The 21148-nt window shown below is 38.7% G+C and overlaps 2 protein-coding genes across 3 annotated transcripts in view; both read left to right on the top strand.

Moving 5' to 3' along the window:
- LOC104602815 (COP1-interacting protein-like protein) overlaps positions 1-8248 on the top strand; it is a 28419-nt gene extending 20171 nt beyond the window's left edge. For both annotated transcript variants that reach the window (XM_010266646.3, XM_088894927.1), the window contains 5 exons: positions 1030-2621; positions 3390-4349; positions 6332-6758; positions 7756-7818; positions 7982-8248. In XM_010266646.3, the coding sequence (XP_010264948.1) occupies positions 1030-2621; positions 3390-4349; positions 6332-6758; positions 7756-7818; positions 7982-8049 (3110 nt within the window). In that variant the 3' untranslated portion in view covers positions 8050-8248. The remainder of the gene's footprint in view (positions 1-1029; positions 2622-3389; positions 4350-6331; positions 6759-7755; positions 7819-7981) is intronic.
- A 5866-nt stretch (positions 8249-14114) lies between these two features.
- LOC148804041 (uncharacterized) lies at positions 14115-17411 on the top strand. The gene is made up of 3 exons (XM_088899108.1): positions 14115-15209; positions 16185-16482; positions 16585-17411. The coding sequence occupies exons 1-3, from the start codon at positions 14115-14117 to the stop codon at positions 17409-17411; spliced, it is 2220 nt and encodes a 739-aa protein (XP_088755234.1).
- Positions 17412-21148: the final 3737 nt, after the last annotated feature.

The following is a 21148-nucleotide window of genomic DNA, read 5'->3' on the forward strand; positions in this document are numbered from 1 at the left end:
GCTTTATGGTTCAAGCATCCAATATAAAACACCATAAAACCCACTAATAATATAAATAAGACACTAAACAGACCTCAAATGCCAATGATCATATCCATCTGGCTTCCACCTAATTACTGGAATTACCACTCCAAGATGCAGTGCTGTTTTTAAGCCATCCCAGTCCAGCATTAAGTTTGTGAAGTTCAGTGATTTAGACAATCTTAAGCGTTGTGATACTGCTAGTAGTTCAGTTCTTGTAGAATCCCCATATCCTACAGCTTAAGAGAATAATCTGTAATTATACCATGACAAATTCCTAAATGCTCCTCTAATTCCTTACATCCTTGGATTCCCTCAACCTAACATCAAAGTTTATGAGATTCTAGGCTAGTCGCTTGGTGGGGACCAACTTGGCAGTATTTGTGTGCTATCCAATGAGGAGGATGCAACAACCTACCATCCTCTTACAATATCATCTGTAGTATAAGGATCAAAGATGGGCATAGATTTCACCCAATGTGCTACCCTTATAAAAATGGCTTCTACGAGGTCCTGGGTCTTATCTTTTAACATTCTTGTATATCTCTCTTCTTAATCTGTCCCCAGAACCAGAATTGCTTCCCTTACTTTTCTCCATAAGATGTTGCCCCTTTTCTTAGGAGGGGAAAAGAAAAGAGGCTTGAAAGAGGTTTCTCATTTCTGATGGAGTTCACCTGCATCCAAATAATGAGAATTAAAAATCCCAAATTCCAAATATGTACAGGAGATTAGCAAATGAAATGCAGTTTCACAACTTACCATGCATAAGAAACACATGAAGCAAGAGGTGCTAAGTTGCCAATATTGCATCATAAGCATTTCTGAAAACTCCTATTCCTGAATTCCTGGGATTGCCCAAACAGTTTTGAGAATAGTATTTTTATCATTCTTAAAATTCCTGTCATATTTATTTTAAAATTTCCTTACACCATAAGTTCATTTTTATTGTATTATTCATCTACTGTCATGTCCTTGACATTTACTTAGTTGAAATTTCATCTTTACCAGATAAGAGGCTCTCCATGGATCCTCAAGTACCACCAGGTCATCATGAATATTTTCAAGGTCAATTTCAGCATCCCATGTTTCCTCAGTGGCCTATTCATTCTCCACCTGGTGCACCACCAGTCTTTCAACCGTATCCTGTGCAAGGTATGCCTTACTATCATCCAGGAAGTGGCCCATTTTTTCAGCCATATCCTCCATTAGAAGATCCTAGATTCAATGCTGCACAAAGGATCCAGAAAAGGCATTCCATGGATAGTAAAGATAGCAACACTGAGTCGGAGAATTTAGAGACGGGTGCCTCCAATACAAGATTACAGGATGATTTGGAGAAAGAAGTTTCACTAGGTCGGGAACCACGGAAAAAGACTGGTCGATCAGGTAAAAAGAAATCGGGCATGGTTGTCATCCGGAACATCAATTATATCACTTCAAAAAGACAAAACACATCAGGCAGCGAATCAGAGTCAGCTTCTGACCCTGAAACTGATGAAGAAGGTGAGGGTTTGAATGCTGATGCTCTAGAAATGAAGCATAAGAACTCTGTAAGATCTTCAACATGTAAAGGAAGCCATGCAAAGTCTGGTGATACCTGGAATTCATATCACAAGGATGACGCAATTTATGGACAGGAGATAGATGGAGGAAACTGGCAAGCATTTCAGAATTGTTTGTTGAGAGAAGATGAAAATGCACATAGGGTTGATAGGGGCATGTTTGCTATGGAAAAAGAAACTCAAGTGAAGAGACGAAAAAGTACAGGAGGTGGAGATCCTATAGTTCCTCATGGACGAGATCTTGGTGAATTACAGGGGCGACTCACTGAATTCGACACAATTAATGGCAAGTTAAGACGCATGTTAAAGGCATCAAATGATGAATCAGTGATTTCTCAAGGAGGTTTTCATTCTGGTGCTGGTAGAGAATCCAGTGAAGGTCAGGCAGACATACAGTTAACGGAAATAGAAGGTGGAAGGGGAAGATATAGAAGGTCCACGAATGATGATTTTATGATTTATGGACGAGAAAATCATTCTGGTGCTGCAAGTTCTCTTTCAGATCCTCTTGTGGGAAATGGGTTTGAGCGTGCTGCCATCAAGAATATGGACAATGGTTCATCACATGATATAACTGATGAATCCTTTATAATTCCTGTGAGGGCAATCTCACAGGAACAGGTCGGAACTGATAGCAGAGAGGCTATTGATATGGATTCTGAGCTCCCATCAGGACTTCAGAAGACAGAAAATACATCCACTAGGACTAGAAGCCAGCTCAGCTATGAGCCAGATGATTTGAGTTTGATGCCAGAGCGTGCAACAGAGAGGCAATCCATTGGTTATGACCCTGCAGTAGACTATGAAATCCAGGCTCGTGCTGAAGATGGTATTACTGTCGAGACTCAGGACAAGGAAGACGTTAAGGGAGGGTTGAAGAAGTCGAAAGTTGTTAAAGATAGTTTGCAGAAGAGAAAGAATGAGACAGCAGTAAGGAAAGGGAAGCCTACGAAATCAAGTCCTTTAACTGAAGCACAAGCACGAGCTGAGAGGCTAAGGGCCTATAAAACCGATCTTCAGAAATTGAAGAAGGAGAAGGTACTTCCTAATTCCTATTAGTTCCCCTAACACTTTGTTCCACCTTGTAAACAACTATTTGTGCAAGAGTACTCAACTAAATCTTGGTATAACATATATATTTTATGACCTGGACTGCCTAAGTTTGATCATAAGTTCATAACAGGAATCCCTCTTGGGTTAGTCTTAGCCTTTGACTTGAGTTGCATAAAAGCCAGCAGAACTATTCCATTCAAGTGATTTGTCATTAAACTGCATCATCTGAGTAGGTGGCTTCATTAACATAACAGCAAGGGATTAGATTGTTAGTTTTCTTAAGAATTTAGTAGAATAGGAGTTTCTGTGTAAAACTAGAAATGGAAAAAAGGAAGATAGCTTATGCATGGTAATATTAGGAGTGCAACTTGGGCAGACATGGGTTTGCATTTGTTAAATTTTGAAAGGGTCTGGCCTGAGCGCCCAGGTCATGCAATGGGATATTTCTCGAATCAGGTACCCAATTTTCACCCTTAAGTAATGTAGTATGCTCAGATGAAAAATCTAGCTGTGAAATTTTAATGCAATATTTATTACCACATTTATTAATATATTTTTATCATGGTTTGTCTCTCTAATGACAAAACAAAGTTGGAGTGGGACAATCTCCTAACTGGGTCAATCTCCAGTTAAGGTTTTAAAAATTTGGATTTACCAGTTTGAATTGCTTGTTTTTTACTTTTTCTCATTCACGGTCATTATTGTCAGCTAGTTTGATTCCATGACTTATATATTCTGCAATTTTGTTGTCAGGAAGAGGAAGAGATAAAGCGACTGGAAGCTTTGAAAAGAGAACGGCAAAAGAGAATTGCAGCAAGAAACAATTCTGGTCCTACACAATCTCCATTGTCCTCCCAGCAAACCAGATCACGGTTGCCAACAAAACTTTCCCCCAGTTCTCGTAAGGGATCAAAGTTCAGTGATTCGGAACCTGGACAATTGTCACCTCTACAAAGGTTTCCTATTAGAACTGCTTCTTTGGGATCCAGTGACTCTCTTAAAACTACTAAAACCAGACTGAGCGGTGGTGGTGGCCATCTAGGGGGAAATGGTTTAAGCCGGTCAGTTTCATCATTACCTGAGTTAAAGAAAGAGAATGGCAGCACACCTGAACCGAAGGCAACCTCAACACGAATCAGAAGATTATCTGAACCCAAAACAAGTAGCAGCGCTCGTGTTTCTTCAGTAAAGTCGCAAAGTGCTGAACCAGTGTTAAAGCGAAAATTATTTGATGAGCCAGAGATTAAAAAGATTTCTGCAATTATGAACCATGACAGAACTAAAGCTGCAACTCTTCCAGGGCTGAAAATAAGAACACCAAGAAGGCCTGCAGCGATGGTACAGAACAAAGCAGTGACAAAAGATATGGAGCAGAAAGCAAATGGAAGCAAGATTATGGGATCTTCGGAAAGTGTCAAACTGAAAAGGAGTAATGATAAAGCTGTAGATAATATCAATGGTGATGACAACCCAATTATTGAGAAAACTGTTGTGATGCTTGAGCCTGAGATGCCCCCAGATCCTACTGGACAGGTACCTGAGGAAAAGATGGAGATGAAAAAGGGATCATATGGTGAAAATATAGCTACAGAGAAGACTGAGGTGGTTTCAGAATATGCAGCTATTCGAGCACCGCCTTCACCGCGTACCATGGATGAAGCTGATTGTAGTTATAGTCAATGCCGATTAAATGAACAACCCAGTTCTGATGAGGTAAGGTCATAAGTTCTTTATTTGTTCATTAAATAAACTTGATTTCTCTAGTGGGAAAAAGTAAACTTTTCTTTATAACTTTGAAGGGCTTTCCTCTTTGGTTCATATCCTAGGATTGAAATCATAACCTTAAAGAATGCTAAGTTCCATTAATTATCAAAAAAAAAAAGAATGTTAAGTTTCATTTATGAGTCTTATTATTATTTCCAAGTTGGAACAAGAATTGTTCTTTCACTGATATTATAATGTTCATAATAGCAAAGGAGATGATTTCCAGCATCCTGGCATTAACTCAACTATTTGGGTTGGCTAAATGAAACCTCATCCAATCTAGAATTCTTTCTGCTTTTATGTGTTTCACATACATAATAAAAAAATATAAGTTGCACTTTTCAAATGTGTATCAAAGCAAAAAAAAAAGTTCCATCTTACAAAAGTTGGTGGAATTTCACATACAGGCTCTGTTGAGTTTTGGCATGCAAGGTAGTAGCAAAGATGTGATTTATGCCCTTTATATCATTATCATCATATGGTAGACACAGTATGGACCACACTTCTAGTTTAGGTTAAAGAAGGTTAGCATTATAGGACTTTCTGCACTTGTTTTCTTGGTTATATTTTGACTTCTTGATGTTATTATAGGCTAGGATTTGATATATTTAATATAGATTTATTGTAGTAATAGGCTGCATAAATTAGGTTTCTGTTTGGAGTAATTGTGAACAAAATAGGCCTAGAGTTGGGGCTCATCTAATTGGTTATGGGTACTGAGAAGTTTGAGCCAGTAAGATGCAAGAGTTGAAGATTGAAACCCAGAATTTTTATCTGGAGAATAGAGAAACTATTAAGAAAAGCTAGAGGTTATAACAAGATATAATAGTTACAGGATCCTTAAGTATTTGCTTCAGCTGGAACTGGAGTCTCAGCAGTCCTTAATTTTCTTTCTGAAGTAGAACTAAGAGTATTACTTCTCTTAAACTTAGGCATGTGGTCCCACCACATATGAAAGCCTTGGGAGGTTTTTTCTTTCATTCATAGTGTGCCGACTGTCAGCTGCAAGAGATCAGAAACTACAGTTATAAAAAGGACATAGCCCAATGTGGGTCCCAGTATTTGGGATCTTGGGAGGGGTGGACCGAAATTGGAACTAACCTTTGGCATTTTTTATCACAAAGTGGCCGCTCTTAGACTCAAACCTACATGCTACATCCTCATGCTTGTCAACCTGAGAATTTACCATTATACTAAGCAATTGATATTAGGTCCCAAATAGCCCAAAATAGTTTGTTTTGGCTAGCCTAAAAATGGATTGGCGAAACAGGATTCATGTAGCTGACCCCATATAGTTGGGATAAGCCATGGATGATGATGATGAGAGAATTAAATCACCAAATACCCAATTTAATAACTAAAAAAAATCTTAGAACTACACATAAAAATTGGATTTCTAAATTGGAATTGGGTTGAAGCAGTCCTAGGAATCTTGGCAAAACATTCCAAGATCTGAATCTTGTATGGGAAGTGCATCGCCGCATTTACCCTGGTTAAAACCTTCCTAAGGGTGATGCACTATTTAGGGATCATAAACAGGCTTTGTGGGCTCATTAAGAGTGATGAAGGTTGACTTCCTATCATTTGTACACATAATAAAATAATTCTAGCAAGTTGTGACATATGCAACCATCTAAGTGCTGTTGAACCTCAATTTTCTAATAAATCCTTATCAATGCATTTGCATTAAGCACATGTTCATCTGTCAACATGCCAGTCTCAACCCAAAAGTCTTTTGGATTTAATTTTTATCTTCTGATAACCATAGGAGATGTCCTATCTGTAAGTGGAAGGATATTTCTATAGTTTTCTTTGTTTGAGAACTGCTAAACCTAGTAATCAACACAAATTTCTAATTCCCTTGGCAGACATGATTAGCTTGAGATGGGATGAAACCATTATCTGATTCTTATACTTGTTTTTGAGGCCAGGTGACAACAGGTAATGCAATGGAGGCAAAGGAGGAATTGTTGAAGTTTTCAAGTCTGACAATTTCTGAGAAACCATATCAAGCCCCACATGCTCGGGCGTCATCCATGTCATCCATGGATGGTTCTTATACAAGAAATTTAGAATATACCAATACAACCCCAACAAATTCAGAAGTAGCAGTAACAGGCACAGAGACTGTCAAGGTACATGTACGTGATTTTACAAACCCAGATTCTTCAGACCAAATTTCAGAAGCCTTAGAGAAGCCTCAGGTAAAGGAATCCTCAAAAGGGTTTAGAAGGCTGTTGAAGTTTGGCAGGAAGCACCATAGTTCCACTACTGCTGAGTGTAACAATGAATCAGATAAGTTGAGCATTGATGGCTCAGTTGCTGATGGTCATGCCGCAGGCAATGTTTCTAATGAGGGTATGTGCATCTGACATTCTCTGTAATAGTTCATTAGTCCCTAAAGTATTAAAAGTTGATATCTGTTATTTTGTGCTTTAGGGTTTTAGTTTCTACTGTTTTATGTCTTCATTACTAGTCAAAGAAGAAAGTCACTCTGATATGGTCAAATGACAAGCATAGATGATTTTAACTTGAGCCATAAAGCCCATCCATATAAACCATTAATTTAGATGGCGTTTCAGCACTGTTCCAGTGGAGATTTTGACATTACATATGACCATTGAATGTGGACCCTTAACCCATCAAAATCAATGTGCAAAGTAGTTTACTTGTGAATCATTCTTTCTGTTTATGTATAAAAAAAATCCATCTTTCTGTTTTCTACTTAGCTAGGCCAATATGGTGGAAGACTAAATTAAAATGGAGGTCAGTGAAAGTTTTAATTGAAAAATCTTGCTAAATTGGCCTGCAGTAGCCAGGTTGGTTAATAAGATATTAATATTAGCCTTTATTCTATCATCTTCACTGTTGAGGCATTGACAGCTTTTGAAGACCAACAAACTCCATTATGTGGAAAGATTTTATATAGAAAGAGGTTTTGCATTATAATTAAACATCTGATGGAATTATCTTCTATATGTAAAAGCCTTTATGTTCTAACCCATAACCATATTTCAACATTCTGGAGTTGAACTTTGAGTAATTCCTATATCTTTGCTATGTGTTAAAGTTTTAAAGCTGATTTTGACAGCTGGCTTGTAAACGTCGAGTAAAGTTCTTAACTTCATGTAAGAATTTGAATTTAAAACCATCATAGTCTATCATTGATTGACGGACTCGTTTTGTGAAGAAAACAAGTTACTAAAACTGTATCAGCAAAAATTGTATTGCCCTGCAAGGATGATTTCAAAGCTTGACTTAGGACCAAGACTAGCATTCTGAAAGTTGCTAACTTTAAGTCACCGCTATAGTCACAAGCTAATAAGCTGTTTCTTTTATTTGTTGATATCATCAGTTCATACATTGAAGAATCTAATCTCTCAAGACGAGACCCCTACAGCAAGTACTCCACAGAAGGGTGAGAACTCTTTAGCAAACTTATATGCACATTAATTCTCTGATTTTTTTTCCATTTATCATTTTTTATTCATTTATTTTTGCGTTTATGTGCTATCATGCTATGCCATTCCAAGTTGAAACGAATATAGGAATAGGCTCAAGGACTTTGTTTCTTTGTACAGCTTCTCGTTCTTTTTCTTTGTTGTCACCTTTCCGCAAGACCAGTGAAAAGAAACTGACAGCAGCATGACAATGAGGGTGCCTTGAAGTATCATCGTCAGGGGGCAATCATGTGTGTTTATTTTGGCCTTTTTTTTTTACAATTACAAATATTGTGATTTGATTGATTTTGCATGTGTCTAAATGTTACAGAAAAAAGCTCTTCTTGTTTGCCAAATTGCTGTAAAAGTTGTGCATTGTTCATTCAGTTCCATGCTTAGTGCTTAAAATGTGTGTTCCTTTATTTGTTTCTTTTTTAACCCAAAACAGCAGCACTCTGCATTCACAGTCGTTTTCATGATCTCTACCTACGTTATCAATTACAATAGCAGTTCATTCTATTAATTGATGAGCACCATTTTTAATTTGGCATTTTAAAACCATAGACATGTGATGGGTTTGTGTCATGGTCATAATAAAGTGTAAAATATCGGTAGTGCGGAGCATATCAAAGGTAAATGGATGTGTATCACAAATTTGCAATAGCTTTGATATGCATAGACATGGTTGAAAGATTAGGTGAACGGTGAACTCACAAAAATCCTTTGATTTCATAGCAACATTGAATTTAAGGCCCAAATTATTATAAATAAGGTACAAGCACAAATATGATGTTTAAGTGTGAATTATCAGGAATATATTTGGGATTCTGAGAAATGGTACAAGTTAAGAATTGAGATATGAATGTATATTTTATGAAATCAAAATAAATATTGTTAAGATTTAAAATACTAATTTTTAATGGTTTATTAATTATTTTTAACTTTTAAAAATCTAGTTGGTGGTTTGGTATTAAGAAATACTACTTTCAGTGATTAATAAACTCTTTTTCTCATAATTTTATGATTGGTATGGTGCTAACAAAATAAATTGAGAACTGATTGAAAAAGTCATAATTTAAAACCATTGTTTTAACATTTTAAATTAGAGGCGTGTTGGGAAACCATGCAGATCATTGGAAGATTGTAATTAGAAATCAAATTACTTGGGTTATAATTTGTTATTCAAGAAGTGAAAGACAGAGTTTTAGGGGGAATTCACCAATGCGATGCAAAATGATGATGATTATAAAAAGTCCTTGAATTTTCTTTTTGTTTTGAGAGGCAAAAATAAGTTGGTATTGCTTCAAAAAAAAAAGCAAATTTTGTGGCATAGAAAATGTATGGTTTGTGGAAAATGATATTAAATAACTTGATTAAAATATGCCTTTGAAATCAGAAATTCATGAACCTGTTGTTTTTTTAACTCCAAAATTTATTCCCAGAGGAGGGGTGGCCACCGAAATTTCATTAATGTTGAAATAAAGAGCCTATGAGGGGAGAACATAAAAACCTTACCCCTCTAAAAATCTATACAAGATAGGACCCAGTTCATAAAGTTTGTAAAAAAGAAGTGTATGGGACATATGAGAAGGCAAAACAAAAATACATAGACAATTATCAACATGTTTTTTTGTGTTTTTGTTTTGAGGAACAATCTGTTTTCAAAGCAAATGGTTTTGATTTTTTTTTTAGAACCAGCAACAAAAAAAAAAAAAAACAAACCATGTTATATATCCGATTAGCCCCCCTATTTGTTTTTTAAGAAAATTCTAAAACAAGATTTTGGCTTGAGAAATTGGGTGCAATTTACAATTGGGTTCTCAATGGTAATAATTTTTGGGGTGATGTGCACATATCTATATCTATATTTATATACTACTATTAAAAGTATAGATGGGGTCTAAGATTTTCAAACTTTTTCTTTACCCCTATCTTTGAAATTAGCCTCACAAAAATAAATGTGATAAAAAGAATTATTTTATTAATGATGAAAATAGAATGTAAAATTTAAAATTGATTTAGCATTTCAAGTCAAATAGGTCAACCTATGGTCTCAATTAAATAATAAAATTTAAAAAATATACAAATACAAAATAATATATAAAAATTTTGTAGAAAACTTTGACGCATCTCTATATAGCTATTGTATTAAACAAAATAAGCGTGATAAATATATAACTACAGAAATTTAATAATTTTGAGAATAGATAGAAATAAAAATAGAAAAAAAATATAAAAACTATGTAGAAAAATTTAGGCACATCTCTAATATTATCTATTCATTATATTAAAGAAAAATATGTATGATAAATAAGAAGTATTTATCAATGGTAGAAATGTAGTGCAAAATTTAAGACTAACCCAAAAATGAAGCCATTTTCCATCTAGGTGGTGGATTATCAAATTCGACTATCTAGATCAAATGGAGTAAAATATATATTAATACAAAATATAGAAGCATATTGAAAATTTTATAGAAAATTTGTTCATGCCTCTAATATTATAAACAAAATAGTGTGATAAAGAAATATTTTTATTAATGATGAAAATGGAATACAAAATTTTAAAATTTAAAAGATATAGAAAAATGAAACCATTTTTCCATTTAGGTGGTAAATCATTGGTTCAACCATCTTGGTCAAATGGGTCAACCTAGGATGCCATAATTAAAAAATAAAAATTAAAAGCAAATAAAATACAACAATTGTAAAAAACTTAGACACATATTCGATATTATACATTCATCACATTAAAAAAAAATGTGATAAATAGGAATTGTTTTTATTAGTGATAAAATTGGAATACAAAATTTAAAACTTTCTGGAACCAAAAGCAACTTTTCCAAGTGGTAAGTCAATGGTTCAACCTTTTAGTTAAACAGGTTGTGTGATGTCATAATTTTTTAAAAAATTAAAAAATTAAAAATACAAAAATGTTAGAAAGAAATATAGAAAATTTGTTGAAAAAGTTTAGCACAATTCTAATTTTATGTATTCATAATTAAAAAAAAAGTGTAATAAATGAGAATTGTTGTTATTAACGATGAAATGGCTAAAAATACAAAAAAATAAAGAATGCATACAAAAATGGACCAAGCAAAGAAGCTTCCGAAGATCCAAATCCAAAGAAGAAGAAGAAGATCCGCATCGAAAGAGATTCCGGGACAGTCAAAAGAGGCAAATCGTATTCAAAAGCAACCAAGAGGATAATAGAAAATGTATGCAAAATAGTTTTTAGTGAATTTGAAGAGGTCGAGCATTCATTAAAGGAAGAAAACATGGCGGTTAATCACAGAAGGCCACATGTACTTGGGGGGCAATTATCTGATGGCCCACCTCACCAAAGTCTTTAGCTAAGATCTTGTTTGGTGATGCTCTGGGCAGGCTTTGGAAATTTAACAGCACGTACCCTCCACTGTCTTTTAGTTATTCAAACATGGAAGACGTTAAAACTTTCACCCTGATACGATAACCCGGCTATATCATATCAGTATTTTAAACCTTGTCAAATTGTGTTTGGTTCTTCTGCCAATAAAATACACTCCAACACCCTATTAACATCATCTGACACCACACATCTTACCATGAAATTGGTGGGACCTGTGATATGTGATGTCAGATGATGTTGATAGCGTGTTAGAACGTATTTTATTGGCCAGTGATCCGGACTCTGTCAAATTATGATTATTATAATAATAAAGAAGCAATGAAGTCAATTCGAATTTCCTATTAATCTTTTCCCCCTTTCCTCTCTACTAGTCCACTCAAATAATGCCACCTGTCCCTATCTGTCCAACCTCACAATTCTCCAACAAAGATTAACCCTCTCCTCTTAACCCTCCGTATTTAAGGCGGTCTTCTCTCTCTCTCTCCAACTTTGGACATTCGAATTCCAAAAGAGAAAACGTAATTCTCGGCAGAATCTCGTCGCAAAAAGAAATTCTTCCTCTTTCTTTCCTAAACTCATTTATTACTTCGCAGACCGAAACAGAGAAAGTCTGAGAAAACAAGGAGAGCCCCGGTGACAGAAACTCGCTGGCTTTCCTACACGCGCTGCCGGATAAAACAAAACCCACCCACTCTCCTGGTTGTCTTGTTAGCTTATGTTTTTCCGTTGAGATCATTTGCAGGCATATAGAAATACATCGCCGACCACTTAGAAGTTTTAGTGTTTATAATACATCGCCGACCACCGGCAATCATTTTTGCCCGGCCGCTAGTGGCCGGGAGGTTCGGAGCGTACTGGCCGCTTATTGCCGCTCAAGAGCATTCACAGGTGGTTGTTAATCACCACCGTAATCTGTTTTCATTTTTTTCTTACTCCATTGTTTTTTTCTTTTGTTTTTTCAAATATTTAATACATTTATTTGTTGAAATGGGTGATAAGCCACCCTTATTTGGTCTCTCGAAGGCTCCCTGCATCTTTAGTTTTCGTCGCTCTGTCGAGCGAATGATTTTTTGAGGCGGGTAAAGAAGGTGATGAAATGCGGGTTGGGTCGGGTCCATTTACATACATGGCATGCCATAATTCTGCCCCAAAGTCAAACAAGGATTCATTCGTTGAAACGGAATTGGACCTCTGGAAAGAAGCAGAAGAGTAGATGAATTCGATGCAATCTTCTATGGCTTCCGACCGGTGAGAATCAAACGATGTAGCCAACGGCCTTGACGTTGAGTTGGACGAGGAGACCTTGGAGGACGACCTCCTCCCCCTCGTAAATATCCTTTGAAAAACTCTTGCCAACTTATCTCCAAGACTCCTCAGAAATATCACCGGTGAAAATCCTGAGCTCTTGGGTAGTCGAAAACTGTAAGTTCCAGCGTTGTCCCTATTTCCGGCAACTCTTTTACTGCTGCTCTGCTTTAACAATACCGTCGGTCTCCCCTTGATATCTGTATGAGCAAAGTTACCTAAACCACTTGCTTTCCTAGACATCCTCGGATGTAGAAACAATACACAAGTGGAGAGAGAGAGAGAGAGAGAGAGAGGTTTGAGAGGGGAGAGGAGAAGAGATGGGTTACGTTTTCTCTTTTGGAATTCGAATGTCCAATGTTGGAGAGAAAGAGAAGACTGCCTTATCTTGTTTAGTTAACGAGGGTTAATGGAGGGTTCACATTGGTTTTACCGTCTATTGTATATCCAAATCCAACTATTTTTTTTTTTGAAGGAAGCCCTTGGGCAAATCATTCATTGCACCAGCTGGAGTGATTGACTTGGTCAGCTAGCTATTTGTTGAAGTTCTGTTTGAAATTGTCATTAGGAAAGTTGTTACATTCTGTTTCCTAAAATTCGGGTCAGTTAGTTAGTAATTAGGAAAGTTGTTACATGGATTTTTTGTTTCCTAGAGTTCAGGTCAGTTAACAATTAGGAGTAATTGTTACAGCTGGAATGGGAAGCTGAATTATTCTCTCTCAATTGGTCCATCTGGTTGCCTTGAATCTGATTAGGACCTAACAATTGGTATCAGAGCTACAATGGCATCCAACAAAGAGCGAATTAAAATACTAGAACAAGGGTTGGGAGGCTTACAGGATGAAGTACAGCAGCTTGGGCTTGGAATATGCGATCGAATGCAGCGGATTGAGGAGTCTTTGAGGGCTCTTTCTGATGCGGTTCTCTTCTCAAAGGCATCTCCAACTTCGCACTCAGTAGAGCGGGGTCAGTCGCACCGGCACCAACAGGATGAAGTAGACATCTACCGACTGAACGTTCTTCCCCCTCGAGCCAAAATTGAGTTCCCACGGTTTTCAGGGGGATGATCCAACAGAATGGTTCAATCGTGTAGCTCAGTACTTTGAATTTCAGAGAACTCCGGAAGAGCAGAAGGTGAGCTTGGCGGCTTTTCACTTGGAAGGTGAAGCAAACCAGTGGTGGCAATGGCTGAACCGGACATACAAAGAGGAAAACCAGTCGGTGACGTGGTCCATGTTTTCTGAAGAGCTTTGGGCTCGATTCGGACCAACAGATGGAGATGACTTTGATGAGGCTCTCTCTCGTGTAAGGCAGACTGGGTCACTTCGGGACTATCAACGGGAATTTGAGAAATTGGGCAATCGGGTACAAGGCTGGACTCAAAAAGCTTTCGTTGGAATGTTCATGGGAGGCCTGAAATCAGAAATCGCCGATGGTATTTGCATGTTCAGACCAAAGACTTTAAAGGAGGCAATCGGATTGGCACAGATGAAGGATGAACAACTCGCACGACAGCGGAGGTTTGCCCGACCAATTCCCCAGTACTTCGCCGGTGACCCCTAAACGCTTGAGTTGGGAAGAAATGCAAAAGAGACGAGCTCAAGGTCTCTGTTTCGGTTGCAACGAGAGGTTCACTGCTGGCCATAAATGTCAAGGCCCGCAACTCCTCGAATGCCACACCTACAATCAAACTCATGATGATAGCTGTGGGGGTGACGGATCACTGCTAACCGGGGAAGAGGAGCCAGAAATATCCATGTATGCGATAACGGGGTGGACGTCACCACGGACTATGCGGATCACAGCTACAATTGGGACGCAAGAGGTAACAGTATTAATTAACAGTGGCTCCATGCACAACTTTGTGAGTGATAGGATAGCTGATTCCTTACGACTGCCAGTAGTCCCAACCAAGGCATTTACAGTCCATGTAGCTAATGGAGAGCGACTCCTCTGCCAGGGGCGGTTTGATAAGGTACCAGTAGTCTTACAAGGAATTCCATTTTCACTTACATTTTATTCACTACCATTGGCTGGATTGGATATGGTTTTAGGAATTCAATGGTTGGAAATGTTGGGATCCGTAGTTTGTAACTGGAAGCAATTGACTATGGATTTCAAATGGAAAAATCAAGCACACAGGCTACAAGGAATTCAAAGCGGGCTTCAAGCCACTTTCTTAAAGACTACTACAAAGGAACACCGTCAAGGTCAGATGGTTTTTGCAATTTATGCTCAAGCCTTAGAAGAGTTTCAGTGGGATGACATTCCAACAGATATGTTGCAACTATTAAGAGAGTATGAAGACATCTTCCAAGAGCCCACCAAGCTACCGCCCTTAAGGGAAATCAACCATCACATTCCTTTGAAAGAAGGGACACAGCCCATCAATGTTTGCCCATACCGGTATGCTTATTTTCAAAAGGCAGAGATCGAGAGGCAAGTGCAAGCAATGTTGGATATGGGAATCATTCGACCAAGTACCAGTCTATTCTCCTCTCCCGTTCTGCTGGTGAAGAAAAAAGATGGGTCCTGGAGGTTTTGCACAGATTACAGGGCACTCAACGCAGCCACTGTCAAGGATCGGTTTCCAATTCCATCCGTAGACGACATGCTGGATGAATTACATGGAGCAACTTACTTCACAAAATTGGACCTTCGAGCGGGTTATCACCAGGTAAGAGTCCACGCCCCTGATATTCCGAAGACTGCTTTTAGAACTCATAATGGGCATTTTGAGTATCTAGTTATGCCTTTCGGCTTATGTAATGCCCCTTCCACTTTCCAAGCTGTTATGAACTCTATATTTCGACCACACCTCCGCAAATTCATATTGGTTTTCTTCGATGATATATTGATCTATAGTCCTACTTGGGACTTACATTTGAGTCATGTTCGCACCACCTTAGACATTTTGAAACATCATAGTTTTTTTGTCAAAGCAAGCAAATGTAACCTTGGCAAGTAGGAGCTGGAGTCTTTGGGCCACGTGGTGACATCCTAAGGAGTAAAAGTTGATAACAAGAAAATAGAGGCCATGATAGCTTGGCTGCAACCCACTAATGTGACTGAGCTGCATGGATTCTTGGGTTTGACAGGCTACTACAGGAAGTTTGTTCGAAATTATGGGTTGATAGCGCGCCCTCTCACTAACCTTCTCAAAAAAGGCTGTTTCAAGTGGAATGAAGAGGCGGAGGCATTCACACGGCTCAAGCAAGCCATGACGACCACGCCTATCCTTGCCATGCCAAATTTCTCCGAGCCATTCATCATTGAAACCGATGCTTCAGGAGATGGAATCGGGGTCGTTTTAACTCAACAAGGAAGGTCGATAGCATTCCTAAGTAGAGCATTGGGGGTTTCCAAGCGGTCGTGGTCTATTTATGCTAAAGAAATGTTAGCCATAGTAGAGGCAATTCGAACTTGGAGACCATACATCCAAGGCCGGAAGTTCTTTATTCAAACAGATCAAAGAAGCCTCAAATACTTTTTGGATCAACATGTGGCCACCCCCGAATAGCAAAAATGGGTTGCCAAACTTCTTGGGTATGATTATGAGATTATCTACTGGCCCGGACGTGAGAACTCAGCGGCTGATGCCTTATCTCACCGAGCTGACAGTCCTCTTCTGAATCCATTAGTTGTTTCACAGGTGTCTCTATGGGATGATATACAAAAGGCAGCAAAAGATGACGCGTATTTGCAGAAATTATTCCTGCAGGCATCGAGCGATCTTCCGGGAAATTTCTCTGTGAAAAATGGATTATGCTTTTACAAAAACAGAGTGGTCGTTCCTAATGCACTACGAGGACAACTTCTACAGGAATTCCATGATAGCAAGATGGCAGGCCATTCGGGAGTGTTAAGAACTTACAAGCGGTTGGCTCAACAGTTCTACTGGCCATCAATGTACAAATCTGTCCAGGATTATATTGCGCAGTGTACAACCTGTCAGAAAATTAAATCTGACACACTGGCACCCGCGGGGTTGCTCTAACCGCTTCCAATGCCTTACCAGGTATGGGATGATATTTCCTTACATTTTATTGAAGGCTTGCCGACTTCATGGGGGAAAGATAGCATAATGGTGGTTGTGGATAGGCTAAGTAAATATGCCCATTTTATTGCCTTGTCCCATCCCTTTTCGGCAAAAGTTATTGCTGAAAAGTTTGTGGAGAATGTCATCAAACTCCATGGAATGCCAAAGTCTATAATCAACGATAGAGACCCTATTTTTCTTAGCAAGTTTTGGCACGAATTTTTCACCATGTCAGGTACTAAATTGAAGTTGAGCTCATCCTATCACCCACAGACGGATGGCCAAACGGAGGTGGTAAACCGTTGTATTGAGCAATACTTACGCTGCTATGTCCATCAATGGCCTCGTAGATGGTACAACTATCTATCATGGGCTGAGTATTGGTACAACACCACCTTCCATTGTTCTACAGGAATGACTCCATTTCAGGCTTTATATGGTCGACTTCCCCCTTCAATTTCGTTGTACACAGACGGTTTGTCACGTGTCAATGAGGTAGATAAGATTCTTCTTCATCAGGACGAAGTGCTCCAACAATTAAAGAAGAATCTAGAAAGGGTAGCCACAAGAATGAAGCTTATTGCTGATCGTAAAAGGAGAGATGTGGACTTCGAGGTAGGTGACTTTGTGCTATTAAAATTACATCCCTACCGCCAACACACAGTATTTAAGCGTGCTCATCACAAGCTTGCTAGTCGGTTCTATGGCCCTTTTCAGATTGAACAAAAACTGGGCAAAGTGGCTTATAAACTATCTTTACCTTCGGAATCCAAAATACGCCCTGTTTTTCATGTTTCACTCTTAAAGAAATTTGTTGGGACCCCCTCACTGAAGGGATGAGAGATCCATCGAATGGACGCCCAAAGATTGTGGAATAAGGGGGCGAATTTCAAAAATTTTTCTCTCCCTTCAACTGGGAATCGCATTCCCTATTTAGAAAATCATATTTTCAATGATCATTCTTGAACCATAAACTGAACCAGATCTGAACCAAAAGAAGTAGGAGAGGATTATACCTGATACGGAGAAACAGTATCTCCCAACGAAGGTGTTCACGCCCAAGGAAGGATCCAAAGACTGCTCCCACTGAAGATGAAGCAGTACAGGATGGAGAGAATCAGTAGTGTTCTTCTCCAAGAACTCTATCTTTCGCAAGAAACAGCAGGATGGCACGTGAGAACAGCTTTCTATCAATTCTTCCTCCAAGAACTGATGTCAAGATCGAATCTTGACTTCTCCCACAACTGGAGATCGAACTAGCAAACATGGCGGCAAGAACAGGGAGGCGGCAAGAAAGAATTCTGCAGGGTTGCTTAATTCTTTCTTCTGTGATTTCAGCACTGAAGAGGATCTGATTATGTGTCTTCCAAAGGCTGCCGCCCCCTCCTTCTTTGGTTAACCTAAAAGATCAGCTCCTAATCCAATTAGGAGCTGCTTATCCAAATCATATTTAGATCAGCCCTCTCTTTAGGTGATAAGGATAAACCCTTATCTTATCTGCAGATTAGATTAGTTTTCTCCTAATCTCATTAGGAGATTTCTAGATCTGAATCACATTCAGATCTGGACTCTCTGAGTGGATAGGGTCAAGACTCTACCCTATCTGCTAATCCATCTCAGAATTTGCCCCATAATTAACTAATTAAATAGCCCAGTTCGAAATGGGCTTTAGGCCCATTAAGCTTATGTGCTCACTTAGCCTTCCTAACTGCTGCCCAGTTGGGCTTCCTTGTATGGCGTGGGACCCAAGCATTGATCTACACATCAGCCACATGGGTTCGGCCCAGCCTTTGTTACAAGGCCTGGCCGAATACACTGTTATGGACAGTGCACCCCCTGAAACCCATCAAATGGGCTCTATGGGCCCAACACTTACCCTAAGTGGTCCCTGGGCCAAGCCACCTTGTAACACCTAGGGACTGTGGGCAGATGCAAGATTAGTCCATCAGGTATTATCCTCAATAGTCTTACACTTAACCTCTTAGCCCATAATGATCATACACTGCCCGACAAGAGATGACCTCTCCCTCGGCTGCAAGGAACAGTGTTGCACTCTCTACTTATATGGATCCCGAGAATTAAAACCTTCTTGCAAACATTTTGGAAACCATAATATATATATACTTTTATATCTCATATAAAATATACTTTGCAAAACAAATCTCAACGGTTGAAATCGGCTGCCGGCAGTCTTGGTTTCCATCAGTGAGAGTGCATCCCCGATCATTACCTTTGTCCGACAAAGGGGCTGATCCTGTCACTATGATCACCCACTCAGATGAATTCTCAGACTGTCCCAACATACCCAGGTTTTGACCCCCGCTAAGGATCTCACTGATTGGTACATCAAAGATAGCCTAATCCGACACCTAGTGCAATATCATAATCGAGTCTAGGGGTCGGGTGTAACTTTTCAGTTTTGCCCATCAATCTCCAAGGTCCAGGGCAATACTGAAAATCTGGTCCAGTTCAAAGATTCAATCAATCCTACACTGTATGTGCCTAGAGTCTCACCCTGGCAGCTGAGACAGGCCACCCCAACCGACTTGGTGGCACCACAGTGTCAACCTTATCAGGATAGGTCTCCCCAGGCCGACCCACTGGCTGTGAACATTCTAAACTAACACGAGTCTCATTAAGTGTCTAGTTTAAGGGTATTACACAGAAACATATCAAGGGAACATGAATCAAATATGCACTTTTATTCATTTACAATAAACTCATAAAGTACATCATACTGATTGAAGGTAAGGGCTTACAAAACTGTCTAACAGCTCCCACTTGCACTTAGGTCCAATCAGGTACAAGCCGGAGTCCCATGCTTTCCACGTGTTTCTCAAACACTCTAGTATTTATGTAACCACTCTAGCTAGAATGGAAAGCTGAATTATTCTATCTCAATTGGTCCATCTTTCACCAAAAGAAAGTATTATTTTCTAGTTGCCTTGAATCTGATTGGGACCTAACAGATATGTCCAAATCCAGCTATTAAATGTTGATCATGATTAGGGGTAGCAATTTTAAGCCAAATCCGCTGAACCCACCCAACCCACATAGTATCTAACCCGCCCATTTACTTGACAGGTTGTGTGATCAACCCATCATCCAATCCATCCATTTAAATGGGTTGGGTTGTGGATAACCATTGGGTTAATCATTATAACATAAGTATTAATTCGTTAGCTTTTTTTTAATTTTCTTCACTTGAATTAAATAATTTATAATTAATGTATTAATTTTCTATTAATTATTGACTAAATTTAGTTTTGTCTTGAATCAATACAGTTCACCCAACATAAACCCAAATGAATTTGACCCGAGTTCGGACCACTTCAACATGGTCTGACCCGATCCAACATATACTGATCTGGGTCGACTCGAATCCGAAATAGACCCCGGGGGGATGGTTCGGTGCCGCTTGCTCTGGTCGATTTGGGTCGTCTGGCCCAACCAATATTCACACTGTCTGATCGATCTGGGTCGACCCGAATCCAAACAGTTTGGGCTGGATGATTCGGCCTTTGTGTGCTTTGCCCAATCTGGACAGTCTGCCCAACCAATACACCGCACAACCCAACCCGAATGCAGACCAATCCGAGTTAGTTACATTAACCCGTTTCGTGTAAGCTGGTCCAATCCCGAGCCCGTGCACAAACCTGATATGGTCTGGTCCAAGTCAATCCACCATTGACTAAACTGGTCTGGTCCGGTCCGACTGGACTAATCCATATCTAAATGGTTCAACCGCCCTTAAACCTAAGTGGTTTAAGTTGGTCTGACCAGTTTGAACCTAAGTGGTTCGATCAAACCCGGAATCCGAACATAATCAAATGGCTTCACTGCTTATGTAAAAATAACATGCATGTAATGTGATTTGAACCTTCACCACTTATGTAAATAGTAAGTACCACCAAGCTACAACCAACTTATATGTTACGAGAGAGAAAATTTATTTTTTAAGTCCATAAATATAAGATTAATGGGTTTGAACGAATTAAATTGGGTTAAAACGAATTTGGGTTAAACCCAACCCATTTAATTTTATATAACTGGATTCACAGGTTTGATGACCATCCCTAATCATGACCATCCATTTAATGGCACCAACATCTAATATTGATGTGCCCCCATGCTCAACCATTACTCACTTCAATGGGTTCGATCAATGAATTTGGTTCATTTGTAGAATAGAAGTTATTCACGGATACTTTTGGGTATTTATTAAAATATACATCTGAATAATGCACTATGTACAATGTGGGTAGAGTGGTAATTTAATACTTTTCACTTGCCATTAAAAATGCAGAATGGGGATTCCTTGGGGGCATCTAAAAGAGAGGTTTTAGATAATTTTCCAAATATAAAAGAAATTATTTGTATTGACAAAGGCAAAGTCAGAAAAGGAGCATTTTCTGTATTTTTTTATTGTATTTCTATCTGCTGTCTTCATTAGGGTGTGCAGCATGCACACTTTTCCAAAATGAGATGTGCCTAAATCAGACTTATTCTTTCCCTTGAAAAAACTATTTGAAAAGGCCAAAAACAAAGTGAATACATAGTGCAAAATAGGTGGATGC

Source organism: Nelumbo nucifera, chromosome 1, assembly GCF_055504915.1.
Source record: "Nelumbo nucifera cultivar China Antique chromosome 1, China Antique-T2T, whole genome shotgun sequence".
Lineage (NCBI taxonomy): Eukaryota > Viridiplantae > Streptophyta > Magnoliopsida > Proteales > Nelumbonaceae > Nelumbo > Nelumbo nucifera.

Bases quoted from the DNA above. Each gene is read 5' to 3' on its own strand.
- LOC148804041 (XM_088899108.1), top strand. From the start codon at position 14,115: ATGCAAAAGAGACGAGCTCAAGGTCTCTGTTTCGGTTGCAACGAGAGG. The intron at 15,210-16,184 runs GTAAGAGTCCAC...GTTGTTTCACAG, and splicing joins TTCGAGCGGGTTATCACCAG to GTGTCTCTATGGGATGATAT. The intron at 16,483-16,584 runs GTCAGAAAATTA...ATTTTATTGAAG, and splicing joins TATTGCGCAGTGTACAACCT to GCTTGCCGACTTCATGGGGG.